Raw genomic sequence first — 13,999 nt, forward strand, 5'->3', positions numbered from 1 at the left:
GATGTGAATATGTAGAAAATATATCAAGGTGAGCCCCATGGGAGAAGTGTAGCACCCATCAATGAGTTACCTAAAAAAGTAAATGGTATTATAAGATTAGCCTCGTGAGAACTTCTTGTGAGGTTGAGCGGTGTGAGCCCATCGTGATGTGTGTGAAACATTAACACTGTGCATTTGATGTGTCCCCTCTATGTTATGGAATGTCCCAAAATTTAGCATAAAGTCTACGAAACTCAAGTGGGCCATAGCATCTAAAACCATTTGAAGACATTCCAAAATATATAAAAGTACTTGGTGGGGCCCACATGATTTGGATGCAGCTGAAATGTGATCTGACCCCTTATCCAAGTGGTACACACATAATGAATGGGCTGAATATATGAATCACATCTAGGTGGGCCCAATATATGATTATGAATGTTTTAATGGGTGGGTAACCCCTTTCAACTATAATATATAATGTGGCCAACTCAACTCATGAATTGACTTTATTTTTAAGCCCATGGCCCACCATGGAATGGAATGGTTCGTTTGACTGATGGGGCGGATCCATAGTTCAAGTGGACCCCACCGTGGAAAAGAGTGGGATAGTCACACCCACCGTTTAAACCTTCTTAGGACCCGCCAAGATGTTTATTTGAGATCCAACCTATTTATAAGTTAATGAAGACATGGAATAAGGGAAGCATGAACGTTAGCTTGATCGAAAACTTCTACGGCCCATGGAGTTTTTAATGGTAGACGTTCAACCCCCACTGTTTTCTGTGGTGGGATCCACTCGAACTTTGGATCCGCCGGATTCTTTGGTTTGCTCTAAAACTATGCGGTGAAATGGATGGACGGAGATATAAATCCAACGCATTCACGGTGGCCCCCACAGACTTTAGTCCGTACGCTCCGCGTACTTAAGATGCTGAGTACGCAGAGCTAGGGCCAGCGCCCTAAGTCTCCTCTCTCTCTCTCTCTCTCTGTCCTCTCTGACCCTCTCTCGCCCGAATACCCTCTCCTCTCTCTCTTCCTCTGGATCTCTCTCTCTCTCTCTTCTTGGCGATCTCTCTCCATCCTCTCTCTCTCTCTTCCTCTCGATCTCTCTTCACGCTCTCTCTCTCTATCCCCACCCACGATTGCCGAACGCCCTACCCACGCACGCCCTCTCTCTCTCTCGAGCTCGGTTGAAGGCTACAAATTTCACGAACTTCAGGTATTTCTCTCTATCTCTCTCTATTCCTCTCAATCTCAATACCGATTTAGGGATTTGGGGATTTTAGGGTGGATTGCCGAACGCCCTACTTCCTTTTTTCTTTCCTGCATGGGATATGTTGCTATTTTTCTCTTATATGCATGTGGGCGTCGAGAACTGCTATTTCTTGGGGCCTGTTTGGATGCCTGTAGGTTCTTTAAGTTGTAAGCGACTTACCTGTGACTTACAGGTAAGTCATTTACATGTGAAAGTCACGTACAGGTAATCCTGTTTGGATGTAGGTTGTAAGTCACAGGTAAGTTGGTTTTTGTGTTTGGGTAACCTGTAAGTTACTTACAGTAAGAAGCTTTATATTCACATCGAACCAAGTTTAGCGTAGCCGCGTAGGGAATCATTCCAATATGTTATGTTTACATTAAAAAAAACTTGGCACCAAATATACAATTTTGTTAGGCCCATCTAGATAAATGTTTACATTAAAAAAAACTTGGCACCAAATATACAATTTTGTTAGGCCCATCTAGATAAATATTTAAGCCAATTCTTAAGCTAAAACAATCATCAAGTTGGCCATAAAAGTGGGCCCACTGATTCAAAATACCCATAATATAGAGCAATAACTTAATATAAGAATTGGTAAGAAACTATGGGAAAATTTTAATTGGGCTCATTAATAAATCTTTTTGTTGTAGCTAGATGATTGGGTTCTTTGCCAGATTTAGAACAAGAAGAATGGCTATAAGAAAATAGTGCAACATACTAAAGAAACATCCCACAAAGAGACTATGGATTCTTTTGAGGCCATTGAAGACATTAGATCAGCCAGAACTCCAGAAGCAGATGTTGATAACAACTCATTTATAGAGTTTGATCGTATATGATTCAAATTGTTGGAAGCAACTCGGCTTTCTCACTCAATGCCAATCTTGAAAGCCTTAATAGAGCTTGATCATTGTATAACTTCTGGGACCACACATAAGATGGTTTAATAAAATAAAAATGGTCCATCTTAATGGGCAATAGCTAAATAATAAAAATTAAAAATATAAGAGCAATGGTCCACAATGATGGACTGGACCATGGGACCTGCCTTGATGTATGTTTCAACAGTTCATTATGAGCCATGGCCTGAAAAAAAATCCAAATCTTAGATGAGCCACACCACAAGAAACAACGGTAATTGAATGCCCACCAATAGAATTTCTTGTGGGCCACAAAAGAGTTGGATCAAGCTTATATTTATGTTTTCCCTTATCTATGTATGTGTGACCTTATCAACAGGTTGGATGGCAAATAAACATAACGATGGCCCTATGTAGTCTTTAATGGTGTACATTCAATCATCACTGTTTCCTGTGATGTGACCCACCCGAGATTTGGATTTGCCTCATTTTTTGGCCCAAGCCCTGAAACGAGATTGCAGAACTGATGGACAGTGTGGATATATCAATACATAAGGTGGGCCCCATTGTCACGGCCTCATTGAATCGGGCGGATTCAAAAGCAAGAAAAAAGAAGAAGCTTGTAACCCTAGCAACCGGAGAGAGGCGCACGGCAATTGGAGAGAGAGAGAGAGAGAGAGAGAGAGAGAGAGATTGGAGCTGATTGCAGGTAGGCTGTTGGTGCATTTCTCCCCCTTTCTCTCTTTTCAAAAATCTGAATGTTGGGCCTGTAAGTCACTTACAGGGAAGTGACTTCTCACCCCCACCCCCCTCTGCAGTTTCCTGGAAGATTTGCTTGTAAGTGACTTACAGGTGAATTTCCTCCCCCAAACACCACCTGTAAGTGACTTCCCTGTAAGTCACATTTTACCCAACTTACAGGCATCCAAACAGGCCCTTAGGCAAAATTGGGAGCTTGGCTTTGGAGGGTGGCTGGTGTTATGGATGAGGCACTGAATATGTGTAGAGGCAATCTCATTTCATTTGTGTATGTGGACCAATGTGAATGAGATTGCTGATCATCATGCAAAGGCTGGCATGAGTGAATATCTATTTTTATTGAGCCTTTTATTTGTATGTTTGAGTAGCCTTGTCTAGTTCTCAGCTTTGTACTTGCGCTGTTTGTGTCTTAGCCCCTCTTTTTATATCATAATTCTCTCTTTTTGCTAATAATATCCTAAGTTATCCATTCATAGAAAAAAAAGACGATCATTCATACAACCTTTATTTTATGATCTTAAGTTCAATCACAAGTTTACAAAGTGAATAGGTCTTCCAGGTGATTCAAAGAATTTGAACGCTTAGTCTTTCTCCATCCATATTTGTATGGGAACCCCGGAGACATCCCGTGAGCCATGCCCGGACCGCATCCTGGACGACATTGGTGGTGCCTTCGGGATGGGCGCAGTTGGCGGGTCTGCCTTCCACTTCATAAAGGGTGTGTACAACTCCCCCAGGGGTGAGCGCCTTCTTGGTGGTTCACAGGCTGTTCGAATGAATGCTCCCCGTGTTGGCGGTAGCTTCGCTGTGTGGGGTGGGCTCTTCTCAGCCTTTGACTGCACTATGGTCTATGTCCGCCAGAAGGAGGACCCATGGAACTCCATCATCGCTGGTGCCGCGACTGGCGGCTTCCTCCAGATGCGCCAGGGCCCTGGCCCTGCTGCGCGGTCTGCTGTCTTTGGCGGGGTCCTCCTTGCCCTTATTGAGGGTGCCGGAATCATGCTCAACAAAGTTCTCAGCGCACCCCAGAACTTCCCCATGGAAGAGCCGGTACCAAACATGGCCGGTGGCGGTGCTGGGTTCCCGACAATGGGGTCGATGCAGGGTCCAACTGTCTCACAGGTGCCTGAGGGGTCTGGGGAAGGGTCATCGTCATCATCTTCTTGGTTTGGAGGGTTTTTTGGTAGTGAGAAGAAGAAAGAGGCAGCAACAAGTGGCAGCAAGACGGAGATCTTGGAAAGCTTTGATACGCCGAGCACGCCGATCCCCTCTTTTGAATACAAGTGATATGCTCATTTCCATGAGCTATAGGTAAAGTTACTTTTCTGTTGGCCTCATTATCTGCAATATATTTTCTTTATATTCTATGATAACTTCGCAAGGGAAGTATGGGTTTCTATTATTTCTTTACTAATTTGGAGATTTTATTTGAGGCTGTAAAATTTGCAATTTTCTTACATGCGCGGTGTTGTTTAGCCGTGTTCTTTGTTCAAACAATCATTTGTTGATTGGAGATGTGGAGAATTTCCTACTAGTTAGGATCTTTTTCCATGTTGATTTGTTTCTTAAAGTTTTGCTAACTATGCATCCATTTATAGCTTGGCTGCCCATATGCACGAACATGGCATGCATCTGTAGATGAGCAGTTCATCAGGTGGGCGGCAATGGCCCCACTGCATAAATGGCCTTGCCCAAGGATCAGGTTGTTCAACTCATTGGGTGGGGCCACAATATCTGAAGCATTGTTCATATAAAAAAATTGCTCTGTTGCTGTTTTTTCAGACGTGCACCCTTGTGCAAGTAACCTTCTGCGCACCCTAATAACAGCCGTGTGATTCCTTGGAGAGCTGAGATTCATCAGGTGAGCCTGGTTGACAGCTGCAATATCCTACATGTGTGCAATGTGGGCACATCTGGTGGCTTATATGGAGTCTGGGCTGTTCGCATGCATGGAATTAGAAAACCTTTTTTTCCCCCTAATTTTTTGTTAGTTAACCTTTTGTCTGTGCGGTTTTTGGACCTGCTTTGAAATAGTGGAAAGGGAAGGGAGAGATGAGTTTGGTGTGCTTCTGTTACGCAGTTGATTGCAAAATGCACGAATCTGGTTCAGTCTGTTGACCCTTTCATGTCAAAACAAACCCAATGTTTATACATGGCCAAGATGAATTATGAGCCACATTTTAGTAGTCAGCAACTAAATGGTATTGAAAATCTCTCTTTTCTGATTTGCTTTACATTTCTGAATGGAAAGGGCATTATTACCTGATTGGTGACCCAAGAAGAGGAACTTTGACTTGCTATCAGATGACCATGATTAGTGGAAGGCACCATGGAACCATGCAGGCTTTTCCTCGTAAACTCAACGATAGAAAAACAGGTCTTAGGTAGGGAGATTAATCCATGAAAATTTTGATTAGAAGAGGTTCAGGAAAGTTAAGAAAATTGCAACCCACTACAGCATAGGCCTTGCAACTTGGTTTTCAGGTCAACATGAACCTGTTTGACCCAACCCAAGTGCCGGTCAGGTTGTCAAAGTCCTTGGGTTGGGTTCAGGTTGGAAAATGCCAACCAATTTGAGCAAATGTGGGCTGGGTTTGGGTTGAGCAAATTCAGGTCGGATTGGGAACAATCTCATGTATTTGGGTCGGGTCGGATTGGGTCAAGCACAGAGGAATACTTATGTGGTACGTTGCATGCATCTTTGTGAAATGGGTTTCCAGTTAGAACATGTGGTGCACATAGTTTGGTAATGTGGACCATCTGTGTGTTGTGCCCCATTGTAGATGCACCAATACCAAAATTTTTCCTTATATAGACAATAGCCTTTCTTCATGCAAATAGATGGTTAAGAAGTGAAATACAGTTGGGCAATTAGGATTGTACATTCAGTTTAGTGTTTGGGTTATGACCCATCTGTATTGGGGCCACTATCTGGATGATTTAGAGGTATGAATATGCAACTCATACAATTATGCACATGTGCTAGGGGTATCACATTTTGCCAAGGTATACAACTTTTCCTTTTCATTTCTTGAAAATATCAACAGAAATCTGGATTCCTGATGAATTAGAATGTGAGTAGTGTCATGATGCATCAATTTTGTTGAAGTGGGACCCGTTGTATGTTGATCCAGACCATTGGTCTTATGGGACCCACCCGAGAATAGTGAAGAACTCTTCAAAATTGGATGATCCTAGCCATCCTTTCTTTATCTCCTTTTAGTGACCGTTGTGCTTTACTCTTAATTGTTCACTTTTAGCACACTGATATAAGGGCTACAGATTCCTAATCTAGTGAAAATTTTGGGGACACTTCCATATACAGTAGGGCCCCTATGATCAATGGTCAATCTCACCAAACTATTGGACCCATTTATAAAGACTAATGGTGCAGCTGGACACTATTTATGTTCTGATGCATCAAGATAGTATTTATACACTGGATGCATGTGATTATTTATTAGAGAAAAACATCGAAACATGGCAGAGCATGATGATTGACACATAGGCACTATGACATTGTAGACGTGTCATCCAAATAACTCAAACTAAGCCGTTGAAATGGTGAGCCCCACTTTAGATGGATCATAAATCGATGTTAACCCTAATTTGATCACTTAACTAGTTGATTGGTGGAAATTCTTTGATCAGTTTAAGGGCCCTCTTATTGCCGGAGGAGATTCCGTACGAGCAATTGCATGGGCTTTGGGGGAGTCTTTATCCCCTCGGAACCATGCCTATGTCTTACATGACAGAATGCACTGTCACTCATCACATATCACTTTTAGTCTCATCCCCGGAGAAGCCAATTGCATCAAGGATTCTCTTGCAAGGGAAGGAGTTCAAAGCGATATTCTTTGTATAGACAACAATCACTGTGATCATGTATTCTCTATTGTTTTCATTTCCTTTTTTCTTTTTATAAAATTTTATATCCACAAAAGGTAATAATCTTGACAGATTTGATCTCATTCCAATATCAAACATCCATCAAAGAGGCTGCAATTATGCGATCCATTGCACTGGGGGGCAGGGGCACATATCGGGGCAATCTAACTGTTGGATGTTCCTTCCGTGATTAGATTATCCAGATCTACTGTCTGAACTAACCAATGGTTCTGATCTAATGGTCATTGGGTTTGGTGAGTTCTAGCTTTCAGCTAGAGGACCTTTGAGTGTGACTCCTATCTCAGTTTTTTCTCTATTATTTCTTGTGTGAGGATTGACTCTCTCTCTCTCTCTCTCTCTCTCTCTCTCTCTCTCTCTCTACACAAATCTCTATTTCAGGACACAGATCTCTATTTTCTGCAGATAGTTTCTTTATGAATTTGTTTGCATCTCTAGGCCATCTTTTTATACAGAACAATCTCCAGCGTCAGGAGAGGGAGGCGGTCTGGAGTGGATTTTGCTTGCCAAAGAGGAGATCTAACACATTCATTTTGCCCACCAGATCAAAGCTAGATGGATTATCTTCACATCAGAGCTTGGTCATCTTGTCTATTGTTGTTTTGATGATCCAAACTTTTATTGATTATCTTTGAAACATTGATGTTAAAGATCCAAAAGAAAGATGCACGATTTCTGTCAATTAGAGCATCGTATCACATACCTCTCAGAAAAATGGTTTCAGAGGTGGTTGTTGAAGTTTTAGAGTAGTTGTACACTTGTCCTTGTATCCAATTACAAAAATGGGAGGTTCTAGAGTGGGATGCAAGTATCTTTTCGCTGTGGGTGCTAAAAAAGATCCAACGAATGGTCACAAAAATCATCGTATCCTTTAATCATCTACACAGCTATTTCCCAAGATCCAGCAGCAAATAAAACATTCTTACTTATTATTGAGGTCCTTGTTCAGATCATTCTGTTGATCATCTTTTCTGTGTGTGGCATGGGGGCCCTGGAGGTGTCCTTGGAAAGAGGAAATGGAGATCCCTCTTGCTTGCTGTTGTCTGGGCTATATGGGCTGAGAGAAACAATCGCTGATTTAGGAATAGAAGCGTTTTCTCAACGGTTGTTTTCTCCTGAGTCCTCTTATTGTTCAGAAACTGGGCTCCTTGACTGTTTTCTCTTCCGGGTCTTTTGGGGGCTTTTTCTCTGGGGGTCTTTCCAGACATGGGTCTGGCTGTTGTGTTTTGGTTTTTAGTCTAGGTTTCCTTCTAGTCTGTTTCTAGGTTTTTCTTTTTTCTTGTTTTTTTGTCTTGTTTTCCTTTTCTCTTCCTGTTTGTATCGTTTCTGTTAGGTCCCCTTTTTTTCTAGGTTTGGGGGCTTTTCTCATCCGGGTCTTTTGGGGGCTTTTTCTCTGGGGGTCTTTCCAGACATGGGTCTGGCTGTTGTGTTTTGGTTTTTAGTCTTTTAGGTTTCCTTCTAGTCTGTTTCTAGGTTTTTCTTGTTTTTTTCTCTTGTTTTCCTTTTCTCTTCCTGTTTGTATAGTTTCTGTTAGGTCACACCCCCCCCCCCCCTCTTTTCTCTGTTTTCTTTTGTTTCTGTTCTCTGTATCTTTTTCTGCTTCAATAAAGTTTCTCATCTTTCAAAAAAAAAGAAAAAGAGAAGAGGATGTTCCTTGAAAGCTAGCATAGGCTGGACATGGTTGATGAAAATTTGGCTGATTTAACATAAACACCTCAGCTAGGCTAAAATCTATTGCAAAAAGATAATCATTGTTTTTGCTTAGACTCGACAAGACAACAAACAACATTCTTTTTTCAAATAAATTGGAAATATTTGGTGTTAAACATAAAATTGGCCAAATCAATGTTCGGGGGCCACTTGGTTGGTGGGTGCTGATTCCCTCATGGGCTTTCTTCCATTTCACCACCACTCTCGAGTGTTAGGAAATACCTCCTAGAAATGCAGTGAATTGCTCTGATTTTTCTGGCTGTTGAAAAGTTTGGAGGACGCCATCTCATACTGTTTATAAAATTATGCAGGGTGGTGATCTCCTAGGAGTTGATCTGTAAATAACATCCATGAGAGCTCATCCCACATGATGTGTACATGACATCCAACCCATCCATCAGATGCATCACCTCATGAAACCTCTAGGGCCCAAAATCAACCTGATCCAAAGCTCAAGTGGGCCACAACAAAGGGAACAAAGTGGGAGGGAACACCCACCCTTGATTTTCACTGGGGCCCACCTGAGTTGCAAAACAGCCTGATTTTTTGCATGACCCTTCATTTAAGCTAGATGAAGGGTATGCATGTCCTGCATTGCATATACGCAACACGAGCCATGAGTTCTTAAACAATTCTCACGGGTTTCAAGAGAACCAGTTCCTAGGAGATTTTTTCTTTTCTTCCCTTTTTTTTTTGAAAAAAAAGTTATTCAAAGAAATATGCCAAAAGCCAACACAAACCTACAACCCAAACACACTATACAAGAAGCCTGTATCACAGGCCTTCGGGCAAGAGGCCCATCCCAACACCTCATACTTAACCTTCATAGGCCTAATATTTTGAAAACACCAACTGTTCCTTTCCCCCCAAATAACCCATAGGACTGCCATAAAGACCTACCATCAGACACTTCTACCTGGTTTCCCAACCCCTCCTCTGTGCCAAGCTAAAAAGGAACTCTTCTGTTGCCTCCAACATTACCAAGGCCATTTTGAAACTCAAGGAACCCTCCCCACACTTTTTGAGTAGAAGGGCAATGAATGAAGAGGTGATTGACGGATTCCACATTTTCCATACACGTTATGCAAATGTTGGAAAATACCAATGATCTCTTTTGAAGATTGTCAATAGTCAGCACCTTCTTTCTCCCCACTAGCCAAATGAATATACCTTGGGAGTGCCATAGAACCAATCTTGTACGTGTGATTTTCACTCCCCCATAGGGGTCTTTCGGAGCACCTTGGAAAAAAAGCGGACAGAGAACCAGCCCAACTTGTCCATTTTCCACACCATAGAATCCTTCTTCCCCAAGACTGAAGTGCAACCTTGGAGCTTTTCCAGAAGCCTTACAATTCTCCACTTACTCCAGCAAGTTCCTACGTCAAGGAGGCAACTGAACCACGGCCCTCTAGGAGAAAATTTTCCAGTCATGTAAATCAAACCTGACAAATTGTCTGTGAATGGTCCATAATTTTCTCTCAATTAATTGGAGTTGCAATTTCAGATCTAGAGTTCCATTCAACCAAGGAGGCTAGATATGCTGCTTTTTGACTTTAGAGTGAAGATATCAGGGCCTGACTGTTTTTTGTTACTTCTAGGAGTTTTTGGATATCCGCAGAAGCAGCGTCATGAATGATGCATCTCTTGTATTAAATTTGCACCAGTCCTCAGTTAGTCAAAACCTTAATTGGGAATATTTTGTTATTTGGGCATTCTGTTTAAATTTAAAAAAAAGGGTGACTAGTGTTTGCAAACTCTTCCCCAAATTTTAGTGGCGTGTCAGAAGGGTTTTGGGTCATTCGGTTGATTCTGATTGGATAACAGATTCTTGATGGGGACCGAACCTTAGCCCTTTTAAGAACACCCTGAGAACAAAACTTACAATAATAATAATCTAAAATCTAATATTAGATAGGCCGATCCATCTGAAAATAATGCTAACTGGACTAATGGAGGAATCTTGTAATTATGCATAAAGAGATCTGGACTTGAATCACAAGCGTAACTTTGATTACTCTCCCTAGATACATGAGTAATTTGAATGTCCATACTGCTTCATGAAATCCAAAATCTGGCCCCATTAACTCAAGATCATCCAAGGCAAGTGTTCTCGTTTGAGCCCCAGGTTAACCAAAAGCTTTGAATAATAATAGGATTTATGATCGCTTTTGAAACACAGGTAAAACTAACAAGAACATGTTTGCGAAAAACAACCTTCTCTCCAATGGATAGCAGCATGCCCTTCCATCAGCTAACCTTGTTAGAGATTTTTTCAACCAGGGTGTTGAAAATGGCCTTTTCGAGTCACTTTGAGCAGAAAGGAATGAGAGGATAGGAAAAATTTGAGGATTGGAAAAATTCTGTCTGGAGAAACTTGTAACCATAGAGTTTGTTCAAACTCTAGCAGTTTACGCTTTGTCTGAAACCATATAGCAACTCTTCTGCTTATTCATAAGCTGACTTGAAGTTTCCTCATACTTCCCCAGAAAGCCGAAAGCATACCTGAGGGAGTCCTTGGTGAAAATCATTGCGTTATTAACAAATAAAAGGTGGTTGACTCGAGGGCAACATTGACCAAACAAATGACCTGCCCCCTCGCATACTCGAAAGAAGCAAGCAGCCTCAGATTTAATCAAATCTTAATCTTCAATCCAAACTCCTGTTTGTTTGTGCTTCTTCTAACGCCCCCCCTCAGCCATTTCACACCAGATCTTCGCAACCAGAAAATTTCTTCTCTGAGAAGAGACCTATTCGAATATAGATTCAGCCAATCTAACATTGCTGAACATAGATTCAGCTAATATTATATATATATATATATATATATATATATATATATATATATATATATTACATTCCTTCATTTCGAAGGCATCCCTGAAGACATTTTTCTTCCAGTTTTTATGAAACCCCATAGCTGATCACCTAAATCCTTTTCCCCAGTCTTCGCTAATCACCTAGGAAATCATGGTGGTCTGTCCACATACTGAAATTAAATGCCTTGGACCTTTCTGCTCATCATTACTAATTTGAACAAGCAAAGGCACATGATTTGAATTCAATCTGCTCAAATGAACAACTGAAGTATCTAAAGCAATGCAACCATTCCGAGTTAAAAGAAACCCTATCCAGCCTCGCTCTAATGCAGTTAGCACCTCTTTGATTTTTTATTTTTTTTGATGATGTTCAGGTGTCCCTGTCCCATTTTGAGGCGAGATTATTCCCTGTGGATGCATGCAATCACCCACAAACCACATGTATCGGGTAATCCCGGGGAGGGGAATCGAACTCATGTCTGACCGCCTCTTTGATTATTACCCTTGAAGCGGTTGCTATTGAAGACTGAATCGATGATATCACAGCTATTGATCATATCACAAAATTCACTGGCCTCCCGCACATTTCTCATTGTATGAAGCAACAATTGGAATCACCATCGATAAACCAAGGATTAACAATTCAAAGAGAAATGACTGGGGATCACTCTGAAGAGCTTTTCTAGCAACGTATTCCAATCTAGCATAAACCATAGATAAAATGGCAGATAAATCACCACCATTGACAACCTTGATTGAAACCATCTGACTAGATCCTCCTACCCAGGAAACTTAACAACCGGACTTATGGAAGAAGCAGATCGTAGGAATATGATTGCTGAATCATAAAGACATTCGTGTTTATTCTTCATGCAATGTGACTAATAGCTGAAACATTAAACATCAGTTCAAGGATAACTACAAAACAGAAATTATACTGATGAATCAAAATTTTCAAGGGACGAATAGATGGCTTGCTACCAATACTACTAATATTCCAAAACATACCTGAGATCATTTGGTAACCTTCGAAAAAAATTTGCTAACCTCCCCACTCTTCTGGTTGTTCCCAGCAGCACGTGAACCTTCCTCCTCTTCCTTTTAGTAGCCTTCAAACTTTGCTGACCTTCAGGGAGAGCTCTTTGAGATCTCTTGCCATAAATCTTCCCCACTAGTGCAGCCCGATTTATCAGAGCTGCTTTAATCCGATATCATACTTGCAGTCTTATGCACCTGCAGATCCCAGCTGCCGGGTCCTGTGCCTTTGGGTCCCTTGGGGTGTCGCAAATGAGGTTAAGGGCGGTTAGTTTTTTAAGCTCCCCTTGCTTGCGAACAGAGGTATCTTTACCGCTCAACTGCGCAGTAGCCAATTTCAAGACGCTAATGTATTAATAATCACAATGGCTATTATTATATTCCATAAAACAAACTGATAGTAATTTTCTAGCAGTCTTTCTAGTTAGAAATTATAATTAATCATTCCAGTACGTTCTTTATGTTGATATTAAAAAGTTACATGATAGTTGCTATCTTAGCCTTTGCCTTTCAAGAGTTTTATCTACTTGCAATAGCTATTCTGCCTTTGAACTGTTGCAATAGCTATGCTGCCTTTGAACTGCTTCAGACTGAACTGGAGTCTATTGTCCTGAAGTATTCGATGGCAATGTAGCATAGGCATTTGTTTTTAGTTAAAAAGACTTAAGGGGGTTAATCCCAGTTAATATCCTTTAACATTGGTTTTGTGATGGGGTCAGATTGGAGCCAAAGAAACAGTTTTAGCTGCCTACCTACAACTCTGGCATGTTTGGATGAAAAGCGCCAAATTGGAGGATTTTAGAACTTGAAAGTCTCTTCAAGCAACACAGCTCAGATAGCGGATATCTATTTCCACGCATCCCTCCTTACATAAATTGTCTTTCGTTGTTGTTTCGTTTGCATTTGAATAACCTGGTTAAGTCTTTCAGGTACATCATTAGAATTTCAGTTGTGTTGCTTCAGCAGTGAACTTGCAAGATGCATGCATTTATTGGTGTATACATAGATAATTGTCTAATACAGAGTTTTGGGTTAACATGATATTTTCTCATTTAGCATATCTTCTTTTGGGGCTGGCTACATGAATCCTTTTCAGCCTTCCACTCTATTGGATTCATGTTGGAAGTGACACCAGCTGCCAACCTGACACAACCCTCCTTTATCTGGGCTTGACCCGCAATGACAGCACAAAACTAGCAAAGGAACAATGCAATAGACTTATTAGATATGTTGATTACAATCAAGCGCAATCTATTAGTATATTACATAGGTTGATTACAGTCAACAAGTTGATTACAATCAACAGTTTCCTATCAATAATCGAGCTGTTAATTTTCTCAATTAAACCTTCTGTTGAGATCTCAGATTAAATGCTTAGTGGTTTATGCATAACGCACCTGTTTGGAAGGAGCGTTCTGTGTCTTTGCTGTTTATCTACTGTGGATTTTTTATTTTTATTTTTGGCCTAATGCAAGCGTCTTTACCATTTATCTACCGTCAGGTTTTTTTGGCCTAATGCAAGCCACGTCAATGCCACACCGAAGCCCTCAGGGGTGGCTGAAGTTTTCCAGGGCTTGGATTCTTTAAGAGTGATGAAAGGACTTCACATAGAATCTGTCTTTTCCCATATCCAATCTTTTTCTTCCCTTACCATTTTTGAGAGATGGACA

General features: G+C 41.1%; 1 protein-coding gene across 2 annotated transcripts; it reads left to right on the forward strand.

Annotated features, from left to right (window-relative positions):
• Window positions 1-1,034: 1,034 nt before the first annotated feature.
• LOC131224865 (mitochondrial import inner membrane translocase subunit TIM17-2) lies at window positions 1,035-13,291 on the forward strand. Of its 2 annotated transcripts, none has more exons than XM_058220297.1 (3): window positions 1,035-1,201; window positions 3,413-4,173; window positions 13,049-13,291. In XM_058220297.1, exon 2 carries the CDS (start codon window positions 3,469-3,471, stop codon window positions 4,147-4,149), a length of 681 nt encoding a protein of 226 aa, XP_058076280.1. In that variant the 5' UTR covers window positions 1,035-1,201; window positions 3,413-3,468; the 3' UTR covers window positions 4,150-4,173; window positions 13,049-13,291. The 2 variants fall into 2 exon arrangements, with proteins under 2 accessions (XP_058076280.1, XP_058076279.1); XM_058220296.1 differs by having other exon boundaries at window positions 3,422-4,173.
• Window positions 13,292-13,999: the final 708 nt, after the last annotated feature.

Source organism: Magnolia sinica, chromosome 14 (genome assembly GCF_029962835.1).
Source record: "Magnolia sinica isolate HGM2019 chromosome 14, MsV1, whole genome shotgun sequence".
NCBI classification, from domain to species: Eukaryota; Viridiplantae; Streptophyta; class Magnoliopsida; order Magnoliales; family Magnoliaceae; genus Magnolia; species Magnolia sinica.

What these genes read in the sequence shown, in the direction of transcription:
- LOC131224865 (XM_058220297.1), top strand. Translation starts at nt 3,469, where the DNA reads ATGGGAACCCCGGAGACATCCCGTGAGCCATGCCCGGACCGCATCCTG.